The sequence below is a fragment of the Hippopotamus amphibius genome, chromosome 17, assembly GCF_030028045.1.
Source record: "Hippopotamus amphibius kiboko isolate mHipAmp2 chromosome 17, mHipAmp2.hap2, whole genome shotgun sequence".
NCBI lineage: Eukaryota > Metazoa > Chordata > Mammalia > Artiodactyla > Hippopotamidae > Hippopotamus > Hippopotamus amphibius.
In genome coordinates, this window is record NC_080202.1 from 37,715,324 (window position 1) to 37,735,455 (window position 20,132).

Sequence of the window (20,132 nt, forward strand, 5' to 3'; positions counted from 1 at the left end):
TACCAACGACATCTTCCCTTTATGATGAGCTTACCGGGGCCCTACGGGCTAAGTGTTTTAGGACCATCAATTCCCAGGAAACCCTCCCAACTTGTACCCAGGTTGTCCAAATGAGGAAACAGTCTTAAAAAAGAGGGATTTGCACTGATGAATCAGACCTTGATTTTGGATATGAGAATGTGTATGTTTGGCTGGGGGAACCACACACAAAAAGATCGATTTTCAAGTAGCTTGTGGACTCAGTTTAACCGTTTAATAGTCGCACTTCGTATTCGGCAGAGGGAAACCAATGGTGGTGGAATAGGTGCTGTACCCAAGAAAATGAATCAGCCTAAATTCTGCTCGGTCTGTACGAAACAGATTGTAAAGATAAAAACGAAATTTAAAAAGCAGATGACAGAGTGCATAGGGAAAGCCAACCGAGGCAACGAAAAAAATTAGGAAGTTGATCAGAATTCCCCCTGCAACAAAAGAGTCACTTGGGGAGGTCAAAGCGGCTGTTATGGGGAGGCACCCACCAGCAAGTGAGCTGTGTACCCCGGCGCACAGGGCAGCCTGGCGGGGGGAGGAGAGGGGAACTCCCCTACCCACCCGCGCTGGGTATCTCAACCAACTCTGATCTGAGAGAAGTTTTTAGGTGGGCGTCGCAAACGCCCTGAAATTCTGCAGAGGGTTGCACTGTGTATGTGCATTTGTTTTTCTCAAAGGAATCCAAGACCCTTCCCCAAAGTTATGAACCTTGGGTTTAGGCACTCAGGTAAGAATCGGGAAGGAGTGGTGGCAAGGAGTCGCGCAAATCTTTGCAGACGTGTCCTTTCCCAGGGCTATTCCAGTGCCCAACTTTCAGAGCCGGGTGCGCGCGGGGCGAGGGTGGCTGGGCGCAGGCTGAGCACCTCCGGGACCGAGAGGAGCGCGGGTGTATTGGAGAGGCGGACCTGGGGAGGTGCTGAGGTTGCTGGAGAGTGAGAGCTGAGGAGGCAGGTAGAGACGGGCCAGCCGGGTGGGAAGAAGAGAGGAGGAGGTTACTCAAAAAAAAAGGTGAGTGGCCGGAGAAAGAGAGCAGGGAAGCAAGAGAGAAAGAGAGAGCGCGCAAAGGACCGGGGAAAGCGGTGGTGGTGGAAGGAAGCGGCGGGGGAAATGGTGAAGGAGGGCGGTGGCCAAGACCAGCTTCTCACGACCCAGGCCTGGGGGTAGACCGGACACATCCTTGGCGCTCAGTCCTGTTTCCTTCTTTCCTCTCGGTTCTGGGGCAGCGCTGCCCGGCTGGGGCGGGTGGGTGGAGGGCCGTCGTGGGAAACGGCGCCCTAGGGTGACTCGGTGTCACCCCCCCAAGGATCCACCCCCTCCTCCACGCCCGCAGGGTCAGAGTCCTGAGCGCCGGCCAAACCTAGCCAACTCGAGGGCAGTTTTCCACTGGATGGGGCGGGCCCCAGAACCTGGGAAACCCTCCTCCTAGGCCCCTCGCCGCCGCAGTGGAGGGGCCAGGGAGGAGCGAGAGAGGGGGCGGGGTGCGACCTAGCTTGTGATCCCTCCCGCGCCCGCCCGCCCCCTCCCTGCGGGCGCGACCCCGCTCGGCCTCCCGTCCGGCCGAGCCCGCAAGGGTTAAAGGCGGACACAGGTGAGGTGGGCGGGGCCGTGAATTCGGGGAAAAAGGAGCGCGGGGCCGAGGATGAAGGCAGAGAGCGCGGTGAGTCACGGGCGGAGCTGGCCTCGCTCGCTCGCTCGCCGGCTCCCGCCCGCCCTCCGCCCTCCCGCCGCCTCTCTCCGCCCCTCCTCCGCCGTCCGCCGCCGGGTCTGGTCGCGGCCCCAGCTCGCCCTCGGTTCCTGCCCCTCGCTGCTGGAGAGCCCGCCGGCACGCAAGGCCCACGAGCGCCCGTCGGGAGCGCGCCAGCCTGCCGTGCCCGGCGCCCGAGCGCAGCCTCGAGGTAGGAGCCCGGGTCCTGGCGGCGAGGGGTGCGCGCATCTGGGATCGTCTCGGAAAGACGCGCCCGGAACACGCCACAGCCTCCTCTGGCCTCGGGGGAGGTGGTCCTAAAGAATCCGACGGGCTTAGCGTCCCGGCGGAGCGAAAATGGGGCGGACGGGCGAGGCTGGAGACTGGGGAAACTGGAGCGACTGGGACGACTGGAGCACTGGAACCTTGAGGACCGGGAGTACGGAAGTTCTGACCACCTGAGCGCCGGTGATGGGAGAGGCAGCCGGCGGAAGGGGGAAGGAGGGTGTCTCTACCAGCCTTCCCGCCTTGGGGAGCGGCAGGCAGGGGTACGCGCCCGGCTGTCTCCCTTCCCGAGATCTCGGTAGCAGGCTAGTGCATCCCAGGACTGGGCTCCTAGGCCCTGTGGCGGGAGAGGCCGCTCTGGAGCCCGGATCGTTAGTCTACCCCCCGCCGCCTCCAACCCCTAGGGCCGTTCCCAGACGCCAAAAGCTATTAGGGTCCCAGGCCTCACTGCTCCCGCCCAGCGCCTTCTAGGCTGCCCCGCCTGGGCCTGAGGCTCCATTCCTGCCGCTTCACCCTGTTCCTTTCCTGTGGTGAGGCTGCAGGAGCCTGAGTAGGCGCCCCAACCCCTCTCCCTCCCTCTCCCAGACCACCAGGCCAACCTCCCTGGTCCCAGAAGCAGAAGATGGTAGGGTCATCCGAATCCCGATTTGGGAAGGAAAAGTTCCTGCCCTAAACCACTGCGACTCTTCCTCCAACATTAGAAAAGCCCCAAGCACTAAAACCCACATACTCCAGGCACCAGGGCAGGGCTCCTAGACCTTAGGGAGAGGTGGTGAGACAAGGGGGACTTTCAAGTGACAGATATGTGGTCCAGAAAGGAGTAGGGGGTCTTTAGGTTCCTAATAGTTTAGGGAAAGAGAAACAGACCAGGAATGGAGAGATCTGGCTCACAGAGGTACATACAGTACATATTTGTTGACTGAATGAATAAATCTTTTTTCAAGTTACTTCTCCAAATATGACTTCAGTTTCCTCTTTAAAATAAGAGGATTGGCCTGGAGCAGTGGTTCTCAACACTTGGCTGCATGTTAGAATCATCTGGAGAGCTCCTAAAAATGATCCGGGCCTAGAATGCACCCCCTATATAATCTCTTTGGGTAATTTTTCCTCATAATTTCTGGGTGATTCTGGCTTTTCCTGTTGCTTCCCCCACCCTGTCCCTGAATCTCTGAAGAGGGTGGCAATTTTATCTTCCTGAGCTTGCTGGTAAGCTCTTCTCTGGCCAACCCCTCCTAGCTTCACATCTGGGTCTCCCCTAGATTGGAGGAGGGCAGGGGTAGCAGCCAGAAAGTTGGTTGGGCCCTGGTGTAAGTCAGGACAGGGAGGGGGGCTTAGTTTCTCTGGTGGGAAGAAGTCCTCTGGAAACTGGCACTGCAGCTGCACCCCAGGGAGGTGAAGTCCGTGCCAGAGGGAAAGGGGCGGGGGCCAGGCATGGGAGTGGGTTTGGTGGGGCTGCAGCCACCCAGCCAGGCTGGGAGCTGGGGGGGGTTGCGTGGAGCAGTGGAATGCTCTTCTTCACTGAGCATGTCTCAGGGATGGAAGGAGAGCTCTTTTTCCAAAACCTTGAACCTGCTTTGGGCTTTGGGAAGTCAGGTCACTTTAAACTTTGGGTTAGACCACCTCCCTCTCCCCAAGTGTGTCCTGAATTAAACTGGGGAAGCTGAGATGGGCCTAGATTCTCCATTTGGGCTGGCAGCAGATCTGAGGGCAGGTGGGTGGAGTAGGGGGTAGTTATGGGGGCAATGCCACTGGCCCTCAGGCCAGGCAGGCAGCTAGGATGGTTCTAGCACTGTACTCAAGGTGTATCCCACCGACCTACTTGCCTGGGACCACCCCAAATCCCAGGATCGGCTGGGTCCTATAGGAGGGATCACCTAGGGGAAGGTAGGCTTCCATCATTCTCTGCCCGCGTTGGAGAACCTCATACCCTCAACCCTTCCTAGCACTCCCAAGTTCTCTTAACCGATCTTTAGTCCCCACCCAGAGGTGCCTTCCCCTTTGTCACCTAGGGATGGGAAAGGAGCACTTGGCAGGGAGGGGATCTGGGCTAGGACGGAAAGTAAACTGGTTACTTTCCTCACTTTACCTCTTCTTTGCTTCCTTTAGGTCCCACCTGAGGTGCCCTTGACCATCCCTGTCCCCCACCCCACCCCGGATCCCGGCAATGCTAACCGCCGTCTGCGGCTCTCTGGGCAGCCAGCACTCGGACGCGCCTTCTGCCTCTCCGCCGCGCCTCGACCTGCAGCCTCTCCAAACATACCAGGGCCACACGAGTCCGGAGGCCGGGGACTACCCCTCCCCGCTGCAGCCTGGAGAGCTGCAGAGCCTCCCGCTGGGCCCCGAGGTGGACTTCTCACAGGGCTATGAGCTGCCGGGGGCCTCCTCTCGGGTAACCTGCGAGGACCTGGAAAGCGACAGTCCCTTGGCCCCGGGACCCTTTTCCAAGCTCCTGCAGCCGGACATGTCACATCATTACGAATCGTGGTTCCGGCCGACACACCCAGGCACCGAGGATGGCTCGTGGTGGGACCTTCATCCGGGTACCAGCTGGATGGACCTCCCCCACACTCAGGGTGCGCTGACCTCACCTGGCCACCCCGGGGCGCTTCAGGCTGGCTTGGGGGGCTACGTCGGAGATCACCAGCTTTGTGCCCCGCCGCCCCACCCACACCCGCACCACCTCCTCCCAGCCGCCGGAGGGCAGCACCTCCTCGGGCCTCCCGACGGGGCGAAGGGCTTGGAAGGGGCCGCCCCAGAATCCCAGGGGCTGGATACTAGCCTGGATGGGGCGGCCCGGCCCAAAAGCTCGCGGCGGTCAGTGCCCCGCAGCTCAGGCCAGACCGTCTGCCGCTGCCCCAACTGCCTGGAGGCGGAGCGACTGGGGGCTCCGTGCGGGCCCGATGGGGGCAAGAAGAAGCATTTGCACAACTGCCACATCCCGGGCTGTGGGAAAGCCTACGCCAAGACGTCGCACCTGAAGGCGCACCTGCGCTGGCACAGCGGCGACCGTCCCTTCGTGTGCAACTGGCTCTTCTGCGGCAAGCGCTTCACGCGCTCCGACGAGCTGCAGCGCCACCTCCAGACCCACACCGGCACCAAGAAGTTCCCCTGCGCAGTCTGCAGCCGGGTCTTCATGCGCAGCGACCACCTGGCCAAACATATGAAAACCCACGAGGGCGCCAAAGAGGAGGCTGCCGGGGCGGCGGGAGAGGGCAAGGCCGGCGCAGCGGAGGCCCCCGGGGGCAAAGGCAAACGCGAGGCCGAGGGCAGCGCGGCTCCCTCCAACTGAGCTCCTCGGTCCCGCCTCCCCGCTGGTCTCCCCCGGGGCCATCAGAAGAGAGCCCTCTGGCCCGATGCCCTTGGTGGGGGGGGGGGGGGGTGGCCTGAGTAAGAGGAGAAGGTGGTTATTTATTGAGAGGGGGGAAAAGTGGTGCGGGGGTCAGGGAGCCGGGGCGCTAGGGGGTTCTTAGTCTCTGGGGCTGGACGGGACGCGCGCGGTTGACTGTTTGGCTGGGCGGGGAGGCGCTGCGCATGCCCATCAGTTCTCCCCTTCCTCGCTGTTTCACTCACGCCCCAGGGCTGGGGGGTTGGGGTGGGGTACCCCTACGGCGGCTCGAGGGCCGGCTGGAGGGCGGAGGGGACAGGTTGGAGGAGACTGCGCGTCCCGGAGCAGAGAGGAGTGGGGCCGCCCTGGGCTCTGGGGGTAGCTGTCTGGACATGTCCTTAGCGCCTGGGAACCCGGACATAAAAGAGCCTCCGGAGCCGCCCTGCGGCCCGGGTCCCTTTCATCCCCCTGAGAGTGTTTTACCCCAGGGTTTCCGGAGGGAGAGCTGAGATGGGGTAGCAGAGGCTGGGGGTCTTCCTAAGGGAGGAGTTTGTACCTGGCTGGGAGGGTTGTCGCCGCAGAAATAATGCCTTTGATGTGCCTCCTTATTAAGCCTTCCAGACCCCGTCTGATGGAGCCATGAAGGAAGGAGGGAAGAGGGCCAGAATCCACGACAGCTTCCAGCCAGAACTGTGGGGTGGAGGAGAAAGCTAGATGTGGGGGTTGAGCAAGGAGGTCTCTTCTAAGAGAAGGGATTTGGTGAGGGAGTGGAACTAAGCCCTTCCCTCTCTAACTGATTCAGCCCTTAACTCTCGGTCTTTATAAAAATAAAGTTCAGTAGTCCACTCTCATCTGTCACCCCAGGTTAGGCCTTCAAGGCAGCCAGGAGTCCCTGCTCCAGAGCTGATGTAGTTCCTCACCCTAGTTCCCTCAGCATTTCCCTTCCCCTTAGGGATGGAAGGAAGAGGGTTACCTCGGTTGGGGGCGGGGGTGGGGGGGGGTGGGGGGGGTGTCCCAGCAGGGGGAACTCCAATGGTTCCCGCTCAGAGTGGAGGACTCTGTCCCTGCCTGGCCATCTGCTTCCAGAGAACTAAGCCCCACTCCTTCTTTAACTCAACCCTCCCCCCTTGGCACTGCCTAGAAGCCTTGCCCCTCCTGTAGGGTGTGTTAGGAGGCTCCTCCCCATCTCATCTCTTGTGGGGGCTCCCCTTCCATATGAGGAAGTTGTTCTCTCACTGGAAGGGGTCTGCCTTCTGAGGTGATGTCCAGGAAGCTGTCTCTGTTCCCTTTAGATGCTAGAAATACAGCCTGATGGTGATCCTGGAGTGGGGAATGTGGGGAGGGGGGAAGCCAGCAGAGGCTGAGCCAGGACAAGAAAAAAAGCTGATGGGGGCAGGGTCTGGTGGGCCACAGGACCCTGGAGCTGCTGGGCTTTTCCAGGCGCCAGGTAGCGCCCTTAAGATTCCCCCTGACCTCCCGTTTCCCTGCCCTTCTTTCTCCACCCAGAGTCCTATGCAAGGATTAGTTGTGTATTGATTTTTTAAGTTATAAGCAAAGGGTATTTTATTTAATATTAGAACATGTGTGTGCATGTTGTATGTACGTGTGTGTGTGTGTGTGTTTCTCTACTGAGCCTGGGGTCTCCAGCCAGGGAAACCCCATCTTGTTCACCCCAGCCAAGGTCCTGGGGCCTAGGCCCACAGCATCTTTTCCTTTCTTGGGGTGCTGGAGCCCAGTCCAAGGACTGGGTGCTATTGGGAAGTGGGGCTGGGATCTGTTTGTGTAGAAGAGAGCCCTTCTTAAGAGGGATAGGGTGACTCTCGCTGAAGGACTCATGGGCCTGGGGTAGGTTAAGAAGTAATGTCCTTTCTTTACGCTCCCTCTTTCCCTACCTCCTGCTAATCCGACCAGAGGTCCCTTTCCTTGCTGAGGGAGTTGGGGGCAGAAGAGAGTTGGCAGTGCCTGCAGGTTGCCTGGCCAGGTGAACGAGGGGGAGAGAGGGAGGGCACTGTGGGTGTGAGATGCTGTTTTCCTCCACCCATCGAAACCAGCCACCCCCTCCCTGTGCCACTAGGACAGCCTTTCCTTGGTGACCATTCTCAGGGGAACTCCTGAATGCGTATTGGGGTGGGGCGGGGAGGCACGGATGTTCCCCCCATGGAGGTCCCGAGCTCTACGGTGTGCAGGTGAGGGCTTTGGATAGGTTTTCTTCTGCTCACCTCTTTTATAGACCTAGGTTGTCTGGCTGTCTACCCCCTTCTAGGCAGCCCCCTAGAGGAGAAATGTAGGATTTTTTTTTTCTTTAACTGCTGTGAACCCATTTTGGGGGGGGGAGGAGGAAGAAACAGCCTGTGTTTTTTATGCCATAATAAAGTCATCAGCCACATCACTGCTTCGTTTTTCTTCCAGCTCTGGTTTCCTTTTTGACTCAGGGTCTCTCAGCAGCGAGGACCAGGCTGGCTGCAGGGTGGCGTGGACACTTCTCTTTGATCCTGCAGCCCTGGGCAGCCTCACCTCCCTTTGTTTGGGGGCAGAGCTGAGCTGATTGAAGGGTCCGATCCTGCCTGGAGGTTGTTGGCGCACAAGGGGGTGGAGCTCCCTCAGGGTTGATAGCTGGGCTGACTGTCCCTCCCTGGTCTTCACCTGTGGAGATGAAAAGGTTCTAGATATTTCCTTCCTCTTCCACATGCAGGCCCCCTCTTTGTCTCCCCTGCCAAGAAGGCTGGTTCCCTGCCTTCCTACAGATGGCCAGCCTCTTGGCCCCCTCACCCCACCCTCGTGGGAGTGTGCATATCAATCAGGCCTTCTGGCTGCCAGTGAGGTGGGGGTGACTGACAGCGATTTCTTCACCCAGGATGATCTCTATCAGGGACAAGGTGATGAAAGGCAGCCAAGATATCTGATGGGTTCCCGCCCAGCTGGAAAGTATGAGAGAAAGGTCCTTACTGCAACTCCCAGCTAGAGACCTGCCACAGCGACACAGCCATGGTGTGCACACGGGTGCCTCACTGGACCTGTCGGGCGCCCCTGGATATGCACAAATGCACACGTTTCCAGGCTGCTCAATGCCTAGCGCGCAGTTGGTACCTAACACATGTCAAATGAGCAAAAGCCTCGTGGTTCCAGAGCCCCAAACCAAGGAAGGTTGACAGAGGATCAGTTTTGGGCTCCAAGGGGGCAGAGTAGGTTATTATGTTCTTTCACCTTTCCATCCTACATCTTGGCCAAAATTATCATCCACTTCAGTGGGATTCCTATTTACCCCACTCTAACCCTAACCCAACTTCTCAGAGCCAAGTCTGGTACCCAGGTTCGTCCATTCGATCACTCGTTTGGGAGAGTCTGGGGTCACAAAATTTCTTAAATGGGGGCATCAGAGTGATTTAGGGGTTACAGAGGAAAGCAGACCAACTGAGCGGGCCAAATGCTTGTTTCTGTCTGCTGCTGGACTTAGGCGCCTGGGTGGAGGAGGGACAGGGTGTTCTGGTGACCTCAGGCCCACCCCACTCCCTGGGACTCCGCTTTTGTCATCCTGGTTCAGGGGACTTAGACCCCAGGAGCCTGGTGAGTCCTCTCCTCCTCTCCCCCATCACTGCCCCCAGGGACAGGAAGGCAGCTGGGGCCGGCTGGGCCTGTCTGGGCAGGGCTAGGGCTGCCCCTCCTCCCCTTGCAGCTCCTCCCGCTGACCTGCATTCTTAGTGGGGGCCTTTGGTGGGGCTCTGACGCTCACTTGCTCACCCAGGCAGCAATGCTGCCTGGCTGCCACCCACCTCCCCCCTCAATGGAGCTGGAGGCCACCTCTGACCCCTCAGTTCTGGCGCCCCCAGCAGGACAATCCTGGAGGGGCTGAGAGGGCGTTCCAGAAATCAGAACACCTGGGCTGACCCTCTGAGCAACGTCGCTGAGCCACCCTCTCCTCTCCTGCGAGGTGGAAGCAGAATCCCTCTAAGGGTGGGTGAGTGAAGTCAGGAATGGGAAGGTGACAGACGAACCTGCAGCCTGGGAATTGCAGCCGGGGGCTGTGCTGCCCCAGGCCTCTCCTCCTGCCTGTTCCTCCCCCGCAGTGGGCAGCTGGGGAAGCACAGGACGTGAAGCGGCTTTCAGGCCAGCCCATTCGGGTACTCATGTGATCACCACACAGCCTTGATGTTTGCTTCTGGGAATGACATCCCATGGTGACCTCACCCCCCCCCACCCCCACCCCACTCCGTATATCACACCAGAAGCAGCCTTCACTTCCCATTAATCCTAGTGAGTCTGCTCAGCATCTGAGCAGTGTAGGTTTGAAAAGAATCTCAGGAACCAAATAGTCCAATTGTTCCTACGCGGTAGAGGCCATATTAGAATCACCAGTGGAGTTTTTCCAGATGCTCCAATTCACTCCCCAACATCCCAGCAAAATTATGTCCCTTGGGGGTGCCGTAGAGCAGCACTTCTCAAACTTTACGCCTGGGGGTCTTGTTAACATGGAGATTCCCATTCAGCAGGTTTGAGGTGGGGCCTCGGATTCTGCATTTTTAACAAGCTTCCAGATAATGCTGATGTTGGCAATCCACAGACACTTTGAGAAGCAAGGTATTAAAGTATTGTGTTGTGCAATGGGAGTTGTGTGGTTGAAAAATAATCCCTCCTATCCCCATCCATGGTTGAGAATCACTGATCGAGTCCAATGCCTTCATTTGCTACTGGAGAAACTGAGGCCCTTGCAAGGAAAGTGACCTGCCCGAAGAGACCCACAGAGCTATATTATAGTAGGAGCAGGATGAGATGCCAGTCTCCACAGTTCCAAGCAATGTTCTTCTCTGCCTCCAGCCCAGCTTCTAGGTCAACCCTCTGCGCAAGTGGCAGTCCCCTTTCTGAAAATGAAGCCCATCTCCAGGGAGACAGCACCCTCTTGGGAATCTGCCTTGTTTATCTAGAGGCAATCAGAAAATATCTCAGATTTCAGATGTCCCGACAGCCTTATCTGGCAAGTTCCCCCTGGCCATCACCCAGCACAGCTGCCCACACACAGCCTGCCTCCTGGGGAAACATCAACCTCTGCCTCCATTCCCATTCCAGGAGTGACCACAGGCTGGGATGCTGTGGCCAGGGCTCTAAGCAGCAGCCCTGACTGGTTGGCAGGGCGGATGTGGGAGAAGTATATAATCTGCTGCGTCTCTCCTCCCCCCATTCCTGGAGGGCTCCATAGAGCGAAAGGGTGTGAGATGCATTCGCTTAAATGCTGTTTACAGAGATGGTCTAAAGAGGAAAATGACCTGGAAAGCAGAACGTTTGCGTTCAGAGTCTACCTCCACAGGGATATGTGCCCCCCTGGCCAAGATTTCTCCTTTGTTGTTTCAGTTCCAAATCTTTGAACTAGAAATTTCCAAATTTCCTTTCAAAGCTAACTTCCAGTGAGTTTGAGCACTGTGGGGCAGAATTGGCCTTTGGGGGGTCGGATGGGTTTTGTGCATATGTGCCTTAAATTATTCCTACACCTCCTGGCCTGTGACCAATCTTATAGATCTTATTTCCGAGGGGTTGGGGAGTGGAAGATGGCGAGCAGTAGGTGGGAAAAGGTAGGGAGGGAATGCGGGGAAGGGGGCACCAGCCTGGAATTGTGCCTTTGGAATTCAAACCAGGTCACAAGTAGCTGAGGTTCTTCCTTAATCTCCAGATGCTCTAGCAGTCCCCATTCTCTAACAAATCTGTCAAGTTTTTCTTTCCTTCGCTTTCTCTTGGGCTCCTTTCCACCCCCCAGCTCCCTCTCCGGACAGTGACCCCATTCGAGGAGCTGAGCAGTAGTAGACTCGTCGCAGCCTTTATCCGGCCTGAAAACTGCGACCAGGTAGGGCAGGCAGCCCGCAGGACTCCCAGGGCCGCTTCGCTCCAAGAAGTGGTGCTAGCGCGCGCCCTGGTGGAAAACGGAGGAACTGCAGGTCCTCGATTCCGACTCCGCCCCCAGGCCCAAAACCTTCCAGGTCACCGAGGAGCCTCCTCCCCTTCGGACGGACCTTACCCGAAGTGGAGGCAGTGGCGCGCGCGTCTAGGCTGGGGATCCTGGAGGGCGAGAGGGTGAGGGGCATACAGTACTGGGCAAACGGAAAGGGCAGACAGAAGAGTGGCGTGGGCCTCTTGGAGGGGGTGGGGTAGCGAGGGAGACGCTCCCGCGACTGCCCTGCAGGCTCAGGACTCCCGGGAGGGCATGGCGCTCGGAGCGTGCGGTCTGCGCAGGTCGGCTGACTCCCAAGCCTGGAGCCTGGGGGGAGAGTGGGCGTCTCCGTTGCGCGCACGCCGAGCTTCGAGCGTTGAGTGCGGGGCTGAGCGTCCAAAACCCAGCGGCAGTGTCTTCCCTGAGTGTCTGCACGTGTTGGGAGAGCGGCTCCCCAGGACTGCGCCTCGGTCAGGATGGGAGAGAGGTGGCATGAGAGGGACACACCTCTCCCCACCTCTCCCCAGATGGCGTCGTGGAGCCCTGACACCCCCCGTTCCTGCGACTGCTTTGTCTCGGTGCCCCCGGCCTCGGCCATCCCAGCCGTGATCTTTGCCAAGAACTCTGACCGGCCCCGGGATGAGGTGCAGGAGGTGGTGTTTGTACCGGCAGGCACTCACGCCCCTGGGAGCCGCCTCCAGGTGGGTTAGGCCTTATAGGGTGCTGGGAGATGTGGCAGAACTAGGCGTTCTTCTGAGACCTTATTCCTCTGCTCCCCCTTCCTGAGAAGCTGCCCAGATGTGGTGAAAAGAGCATGAGTTTTGAGTCTACCGACCGGGACCTAACCTGTTATTTAGCCTCTGTCCACCTCTGTTTCCTCATCTGTAAAATGGGACTACTAAGACCTTCTTCGAAGGGCTCTGTAAGGTAACGGGCACAGAGCCACCTCTTTGTAGGTACCTCCCCCTTTCTGAGTGGACTCTCCCTTTCTCCTCCCTTATCTCCAGTGCACCTACATTGAGGTGGAACAGGTGTCAAAGACCCATGCTGTGGTCCTGAGCCGCCCCTCTTGGCTATGGGGGGCTGAGATGGGTGCCAATGAGCACGGTGTCTGCATTGGCAACGAGGCGGTGTGGACCAAGGAGCCAGTTGGGGAAGGCGAAGCCCTGCTGGGCATGGATCTACTCAGGTGCGAACCCTTCCTCCCTCATCCCCTTAATACACCGGAAATCAGGGGCTGAGTACTGACCCAGGCCATCCTGCCTGCCCCCAAGTCTGCTTCACAGGCTCCTCCCCCTTTCTGCCCACTTTGTCATCATCTCCAGGGAGGCTGCCCCCGCCTCTCACCTCTCCTGGCCCCATCTCCACAGTCTGGTAAGGAACTCCCAAATGTGGCCATCTCTGGGCCTCTCTTGGCCCAGAAATAGGGCAGTGGTTTAAAAATTTTTTTCAATAGAAGTAAATTTTTTTTTCAAATGAAATCTCATGTAGAATTTTGATTTGTACAAGCACTAAGCGTGGAGCAGCTTTGATTGAAGAGGTTAGAGGGCTCAGGGCACTTCTCTCTCCAAGAATACGTTTCAGTCCTTTTCATGAATCCCTTAGAGCACAGCTTGAAAACCACTGGCCTATATGTGTTTAATACAACCAGGGTTGGCAGATTTTCTGTGACTTGGACCTGTCACCAAACCTCTCTGGGCCTTTTCTGTCCACTGAAGCTCTGTCACCAGCCACTAATACCCCATCGCCCTTCTGTCCTCTGGACTCTCTTTGTGCCAGGCTGGCTTTAGAACGGGGCAGTTCAGCCCAGGAGGCCTTGCACGTGATTACAGGCTTGCTGGAGCGCTATGGGCAGGGGGGCAGCTGCCGGGAGGACCCCACACCATTCTGCTACCACAACACCTTCCTGCTAGCTGACCGGACTGAGGCATGGGTGCTGGAGACGGCGGGGAGGCTGTGGGCTGCGCAGAGGATCCAGGGTAAGGGGCCTGGCACTGGGGCCTGCCTTCCAGAGGTGTTCGCCTTTTGTGGGGGGGGGATGATGGTGGGGGCAGGGAAGCCCTGATCCAGGTGCAAATGTCTCAGGTGGTGGGGCATCCAGGGAGATGGGAAATGAGTCCACTTAGGAACTTATCCTCCCCCCTCATTTGGTTGAGTCCTCTTGTGCTCCAGCCTGCCCCTTCCTCTGGGGAGCCTTCCTGGACTTCCTGGTGGCCAGGTTTCTCCCTTAAACGCAAGCAGGTTCCTCTTCTTGATGACGCTCACCAGAGCTGCAGGCTCACAATCCTTTCTGTGATCAGTTTGTCTGTCTCCTCCTCCATGAGGGTTATCTGTTCTCTTCACCACCGAGTTCTCAGCACCTAGCTGAGTGCCTGGCACAGGACAGGGGCTTAATGATAAATGAGCGACCCCCCATCTCTCCGCCACAGAGGGGGCCCGTAACATCTCCAACCAGCTGAGCATCGGCACGGACATCTCGGCAGAACACCCTGAGCTCCGGCCCCATGCCCAGGCCCAAGGCTGGTGGGTTGGGCAGGGCGCCTTTGACTTTGCCCAGGTCTTCTCCCTGAGCCAGCAGCCTGTGCGCATGGAGGCTGCCAAGGCCCGCTTCCGGGCCGGGCGGGAGCTGCTGCAGCAATGGCAAGGTCAGTGAGTGGAAGGGGTGGGGCCCCTTCCCTTCCCACAGCTTCAGGGGGCTTGGTCTGAGGCTGGAGGGCCCCCTTCTGCCCTGGGGGCTCCTCACCGTTGTCCTCCTTGGCAGGGGGCATCACGGCAGAGGTGATGATGGGCATCCTCAGGAATAAGGAGAGTGGCATCTGTATGGACTCTGGAGGCTTCCGCACCACGGCCAGCATGGTGTCCGTGCTGCCCCAGGACCCCACACAGCCCTGCGTCCACTTCCTCACTGCCACACCAGACCCATCCCGGTTAGAGGGTGGGGAAGGCTGGGGAGAGTGCGCCAGGCAGGGGAGATGGAAGGGTGAGATTAGCCCTCATCCTTCCATCCCTGTGCCACTAGGTCAGTGTTCAAACCTTTCATCTTCGGTGAGGGGGTGGCCCAGGCCCCTCAGGTGCTGTCCCCCACTTTTGGAGCACAGGACCCTGTTCAGACCCGGCCTCGATTCCAGACTCAGGTGGATCGCCGGCACGCCCTCTACCGCGGACACCAGGTGGCCCTGGGGCTGATGGAGAGTGAGCAGGTGATCCCCAGGGAACAGGGGCTACCCTGGGGGGATGACGCACTTCCCCCACCCCCAGCTGGGACTCTGGAGACATGAGGGGATCCGGGAGCGGAGGAAAGACTGCAGAGCTGGGGAGAGGAGCCTCTCCCTTCAAAGCCAGCTGTCCAGGAGTATGCTGGGTGCTCTGTCCTTTCTCTTGCGTCTGTGAGACGGCAGCCATGCCCCCCTTAATCCGGAGGAAAGCCCGTCCCAGGGACTCATCGCTAGCTTTCCCGGGCAGGATCGGGGGCAGCAGCTCTGGCAGAAGCAGCGGGATCTGGAGCAGGAAGGCCTGGTGGCTGTGCAGGGGCTGCTGGCCGGGCAGGGGGCCCCCCCCCCCCACGAGCTCAGCGGCCTCTTCCAGGCCTTTGTGGAGAAGGAGAGCCGGGCGTATGCCTGAGCCCAGTTCCTCCCGGCCTGGCCTCACGGGGGGACAGAGCAGTCCCCTCACCCCCTCAGCCTTGTTCTGAGTGGCCGGGTCGGCCTTTGCCTTAATAAATGTGCTTTATTTCCTCATCCGGTGTCCAGGGCCAGTGAGGGTGGGAAAGCCGAGAGAGGGCCAAGGGCCGCCCTCAGGTGGCTGCGGGGCCTCTGGGTGCCTTGCTGGGCCGCACATTCTTCTAACGTAGTGGTCGGTGAAGGTTGTGGGGCGCCCTGTGAGGAGAGGAGGTGGCCCCCGGCGTGCGGGCAGGTGACACACATGGAGGAGTGTGCCTGGCGCAGCGGCTGGCTGCTGCGTGGGGAGATCTAGAATCACAGGTTTTTGGTCCTTGGCGTGAACCTCAGGTGTCCCCTGAGGTGGGGCCATGAGATGTGCCCACCGTTTGAAATGGTGTCCTATGCGAGGTGATGCCCACCTGTCCGATCAGAAGCCAGCTGGGGTCCTGAGACGGGGTACCAGTCCCTTGGGTAGTTCCTGCAAGATCTTGTTCTTTAGAATCAGGCTCTGTATTCCTGCCACTGTTTCTGGGTGCTTTTACTGACAGCTTCCCCTGAGATGCCCCCAAGTAACACGGAAGACACACTCAGGGCCTGGGGATACTTTATTGGGGACAGGCTCCTGCCACAGGGGAGGGCTCTGAGGAGGCGGTGAGGCCCAGTGCACTCCCTGTTACTCCGTGTTCCTGGGGCTTTGCTGACAGCTGCACTTCACTTCTTGACTCTTTTGGTCACAGTTTTGGTCGTGCTGGGGGCCCCAGCCAGAGAGGCCTTGGGGGCTGCGGCTGCTCTGGCCCCCTTCCTTGCCTGCATAGTGCTTTGCTGGCTCCTGGAAGCCAGAGGGCATGGTTTCTTGGTGGCAGAGGAGGCTTGTGGCAAGGAGGCGGGCTCCGGGGATGTCTCCTTCCCTTGCCTGGGAGTGACGGAAGGGCTGCTGTCCCCAGCCATGGGCGCCCCTGGCAGCAGGGGGAGGTCGGTGAGGGCGGGCCACGTCTCCACCCTCAGCAGGTGCTCCAGCAGGGCTGTCTGCTGCCTGCGCTCCTGGTGTCTGCTCATCTCCTGCTCCAGCTCCTTGAGGAAGCCTGTGAGGGGCCAGGATGGCCAATGGTGGATGGAGCCCCAGGCTTAGCAGGAGCAAACTCTCTCCTACCATCCCTGATGGGGAGGAGCCTAAGGCGGAGTGGGATGGCCAGACTGGTCTGGCCCTGGGACCACCTCCCCAGCCACCACTGCTGTCTTAGCTTCCCAGACCCTGCAAGGGTGTGCTCTGGGGAGGCTGCAAGCCTTGGAAAGCAGGGTCACCTCGCTCTGAGCAGAATGGGCCTCTCAGCTCTGGGAATTCCTCATCCTCATCGCTTGAGGCTTTATCCTCCTCGTCTGAGGTCCAGCGCTCTGCCACAGGCTGGCCGTCCATGTCTAGGAGCAGTGGCAGGGCTTCTGTCACCAGCTTCCTGCAGGGCAGAAAGAGCAGAGGCTACCTGGGAGGGCACCCTGGAAGCCTGGGAGGATGGGTAGACACAGGCCACAGCAACCACAGCAGGAGGGCTGGTGTTCTCAAGCTGGAAGATAGGCCTATGGTCAGGCCAATGAGCTGAGGGCTGGCTGGAGTTATGGGGGTGGGGGGGCCAAAGGGGGCTGATTTGAGCACGGGTGAGGGTGGAGAAGGTCCTAGGGACAGTGCCCCCAGGTTTGCAGGCCGCTCCCCTCTTCCCAACTTCAGTTCCTCCTCACCTGTAGCCATCCTGGTTGGTGCAGCTGTTTCCAGTCAGGTTGAGGATGAGAAGGCTTTCAGGGAATTCATCTGCACACAGCAAAGAGGGGGAATAAGGTTCTCACACCCACCTTCCTGTCCAAAGCCACTGCCTCTTTGCACAACCCCCCAGCCCCCTGGAGGATGTGCCGCTAATACAAGCACAGGGAAGAGAGGCAGAGAGGAGGAAGGGCCCCACCGAGACTTATCCCATGAGCCAGGGCAAGGGCCTTCCTACCCAGCTTCAGTGTTTCTATCAGGTTCTCAGAAAGGTCCAGAAGTTGGAGGTGTGGGAGGTCATGGAGGTTTTCCACCTGCTTGATTCGGTTTCCTGCCAGAGACAGGAAGCTGTAGGGGAAGGAAGGCAGAGAGACAGCTGAATCACAGAACAGCTGCAGGGAGGGACAGGGGCACCAGGCGCCTGGGGCCCCCTGACTAGGTAACTGGATGATGAGTGGGGACACATGGCCTTCTGGGGTGAGGGAAGCAGAGCTAGGCTTGCGGGGTCCTTGGCTTACCAGCAGCCAGGCTTGGGGAAATCTGAGCCAGCTCTTTGGGTATTACCAGGTTTCCTTCCCTTCATCCTCCCTCTTTTCCTCTCCCCCCACACTGTCTGAGCCCTGGCACCACGTACCACAAGGAGGGGACGCAGGCCAGGTTCTCAATTCGCTCGATCTTATTCTGCAGGAAGAAACCAAGGTGGGGAAACCAAGCTGAGGTCAAGCTGAGTGGGGGGCCCTTTAAGGGACAAAGCCCCCAAACTGTGTCTACTCTTGAGGCTGGAGATCTGGCACTTTGGGAATGATCACCCCACTCCTGAAGTGGTTGTCACTACCTTGGGATGATTTGCTTTCTCCACATGGATGGTGGGAGGGCATAAACTTGGGGCTGGCTAAACTTGATTTAAGTACACTGATCACCCCACAACCAAGGAGTGACCTGGACATCAGAGAAGGAAACCAAGGGAAAACACGGAAAGGGAGAAGGCCTTGGTGGATTGCACACACAGAGGGAACAGCGAACCTATACTACTTTGATCCTTCAAGTTTCTGTGGGGAAAGGTTAAGGGATCTGGGTATATTCAGCTTGAGGGAGGCTGGAGATCAACCACCCCCCACCCTCACTGCCACCACCACCACCACCACCACCACCAAAAAGTCTTCAAGATTCTGAAGGAGGCAGAGCAATCTTGTGGTTTCTTCTTCACTTTCTTCAAAACAAGAAATGGTCTTGAGCTGTATAACATGAGAGATTTAGGGAAGACACCAAGAAGGACTTCTAGAACAAGAGGTGTCTGACAAAAACAAAAACAAACAAACAAACAAAAACACCAGTGATTCAAGAGCATGGTCAGGATCTCTTTTGGGTGGATTTGTCTTTCAATTCAAGAGAATTCCTGATTCATCTGGAAACCGTTTCAACGAAGGTCTGCCTGAACATCAGTAAATGGGTCAGATGATCTGGTTGGCTCCTTTCCGATTAGACAGACATGGCCCACAGGGAACAGAGTCCCCTCTACAGGGAGGAGGAAAGGCAGGAGGCAGGAAGTTACCCCTTGCAGATAGAGGCTGTGAAGATTCTGGAGGCCCTCTAGGTTCCTGATAGTGGTAATTCCCTCACGGTCCAGGCGGACAGTCTGCAGTTCAGCAAGCGTGTGGAACCTGGGCAAATGGTCAGCAGGGTGGTGTGACAGAGTGCCACTTCTGTGGTCTCTTAGCAGGAAGATGGAGGGGAGGGTGTTTCAAGGAGGGGTGGATGCCTCAGTGACTGATCAGATGTCAGGGACACCTGCTTGTCTCATGAGGTGGGGTCTAGATCGGAAACCTGGGTTGACTTGGGAGACCTGGGTATCTGTCAGTAGCACTGGGAGGGATAAGAGTGAGAGGGAGGTAAGGGTCCCTGGACTGGGAGACTGGGTGATGGCAGCTTACGGTTCCTGCAGAGGCAGGGGAAGACTTCTTCCAGACAGCTTGGGTGGGGAAGACAGGGGCTGGGACAGAGAGAAGACAATCTGTGCAGGAAGATCCTTCCTCACCTCCCTTCTGAGTGGTCCACGAAGGGAAAATCACTTGTTCCACCCACCCATTCATTAATCCCACAGCACTTACTGAGTGCCCATTAGAGACAAATGAGAGAGTCCCTGCCCATCACTACTAGGGAAGCTGGCCAAATATCTAGGACAAGTGGATGACAGAGGCATGTGCAAGGGACTAAGCAGACTGGGGAAGGGGGAGTTTTGGGGGAGTTTCAGGGAATGTTTTCTGGAGGAGGTGACATATGAGTAGGCATTAGCCAGGAAGGTGAGGGGGGATGAGGAGAAGGCATTTCATGCAGAAGGAATAGTATGTGCAAATCCAGCCTTTCTTGAACTTTAATGTGCCCATGAATCCCTTAGGGGGTCTTGTTAAAGTGCAGATTCTGATACAGTAGGTGGGCCTGAGATTCTTCATTTCTAGCAAGCTCCTAAGTGATGCAGATGCTATCCTCCTGCCCCAGCACCACCCTGAGTCGTAAGCTGCTAAGGTGTGAGAACCTGGGGTCTTAGAGGAATCACACATTTATGGAGAGTGGCAAGAAACAAGGTTGAAAAGGCAGCAGACGTCAACTCAGGCTAAGGTGTTTGGATTTTATTCTGGAGGTACTAGGGAGCTAAGGAAGGTTCTATCAGGGAGTGCCTGATCAGATTTGTTATTTTAAAGGATCACTTTGGCAACAGTATGGGGTGCCTGGACTAGGGGTAGAGAGATTAATTAGTAGTTTGTTTGAGAAGTGATGACTTATTTAAGACCCTTATTTAAAGCATTTGAGAGGGCATGGTGAAAAAGAAACAATGATTTTTAAGGAGGGAGGATCAGTTGGACATTGCTACTGACTGAACTTGTGGAGTAAGGAGAGAGAGGGACAAAGATAAGTTGACAAATCAGTAGCGCTTAGGGGACTGGTCATCCTGTGTATTTCAATCTTCCAGCACCCCTTTCCTTTCCCGTGCACTCACATCTTCTCTGACAGCTCCTCATCCTCAGGGAAGGCCAAGTTCCGCTTGGTGATAAGGGCTTCAGTAATGCACACGCCGCCTTCCTCTGGACTCTGGGCAAGCTTAGCTGTGAAAAGATGAGTCCAATGGTTACAGTTCCTTATTCTTGGAGGCCTGACTCTACTGTTAGTCAACTGTTCTGTTCATCATCCCACCTCCCTACTCACCTCCAGGCATGATCTAAAAGCTACTGGCTTGGAGAGGGACTGGAAAAAAGAGGAGCAGAGCAGCTTGGACAGCTCCTGGGAAAGGAGGAGCCCAGGGTGGTATGAGGAGAAGCAAGCTCAGAGAAGTGGGGGACAAAGGAAAGGGGCTGATTAAGAGCAAATTGTTGGTGGGTTAGAAGACGAAAGTAAATCGAAGTGGAAGGTCTGGAGTTTGAGGGGTGTATAGGGGCTTTTCTGGCCGCCTACGGGGGGCTTGTAGGTAGATGGTGGTGCGTGCGGATGGA

At 57.6% G+C, this 20,132-nt stretch overlaps 3 protein-coding genes across 7 annotated transcripts; 2 read left to right on the forward strand and 1 right to left on the reverse strand.

The window, feature by feature from the left end:
* Positions 1 to 986: 986 nt before the first annotated feature.
* SP6 (Sp6 transcription factor) lies at positions 987 to 7,703 on the forward strand. Of its 4 annotated transcripts, none has more exons than XM_057717233.1 (2): positions 987 to 1,038; positions 4,106 to 7,703. In XM_057717233.1, exon 2 carries the CDS (start codon positions 4,164 to 4,166, stop codon positions 5,286 to 5,288), a length of 1,125 nt encoding a protein of 374 aa, XP_057573216.1. In that variant the 5' UTR covers positions 987 to 1,038; positions 4,106 to 4,163; the 3' UTR covers positions 5,289 to 7,703. The 4 variants fall into 4 exon arrangements, with proteins under 4 accessions (XP_057573216.1, XP_057573214.1, XP_057573215.1 ...); XM_057717231.1 differs by lacking the exon at positions 987 to 1,038 and adding an exon at positions 1,692 to 1,925; XM_057717232.1 differs by lacking the exon at positions 987 to 1,038 and adding an exon at positions 1,939 to 2,262.
* A 3,590-nt stretch (positions 7,704 to 11,293) lies between these two features.
* Positions 11,294 to 14,968, forward strand: SCRN2 (secernin 2). 2 transcript variants are annotated; one of them, XM_057717210.1, is made up of 8 exons: positions 11,294 to 11,381; positions 11,766 to 11,939; positions 12,246 to 12,427; positions 13,018 to 13,217; positions 13,668 to 13,883; positions 14,000 to 14,165; positions 14,258 to 14,438; positions 14,701 to 14,968. In XM_057717210.1, the coding sequence occupies exons 2-8, from the start codon at positions 11,766 to 11,768 to the stop codon at positions 14,857 to 14,859; spliced, it is 1,278 nt and encodes a 425-aa protein (XP_057573193.1). In that variant the 5' UTR covers positions 11,294 to 11,381; the 3' UTR covers positions 14,860 to 14,968. The 2 variants fall into 2 exon arrangements, with proteins under 2 accessions (XP_057573193.1, XP_057573194.1); XM_057717211.1 differs by lacking the exon at positions 11,766 to 11,939 and having other exon boundaries at positions 11,316 to 11,381.
* Positions 14,969 to 15,496: 528 nt separating this feature from the next.
* LRRC46 (leucine rich repeat containing 46) lies at positions 15,497 to 20,114 on the reverse strand. Its single transcript, XM_057716829.1, has 8 exons — positions 19,849 to 20,114; positions 19,643 to 19,748; positions 18,200 to 18,308; positions 17,282 to 17,328; positions 16,886 to 16,995; positions 16,629 to 16,698; positions 16,200 to 16,348; positions 15,497 to 15,979 (listed from the first exon to the last, which is right to left on the reverse strand). The coding sequence occupies exons 1-8, from the start codon at positions 19,856 to 19,858 to the stop codon at positions 15,609 to 15,611; spliced, it is 972 nt and encodes a 323-aa protein (XP_057572812.1). The 5' UTR covers positions 19,859 to 20,114; the 3' UTR covers positions 15,497 to 15,608.
* Positions 20,115 to 20,132: the final 18 nt, after the last annotated feature.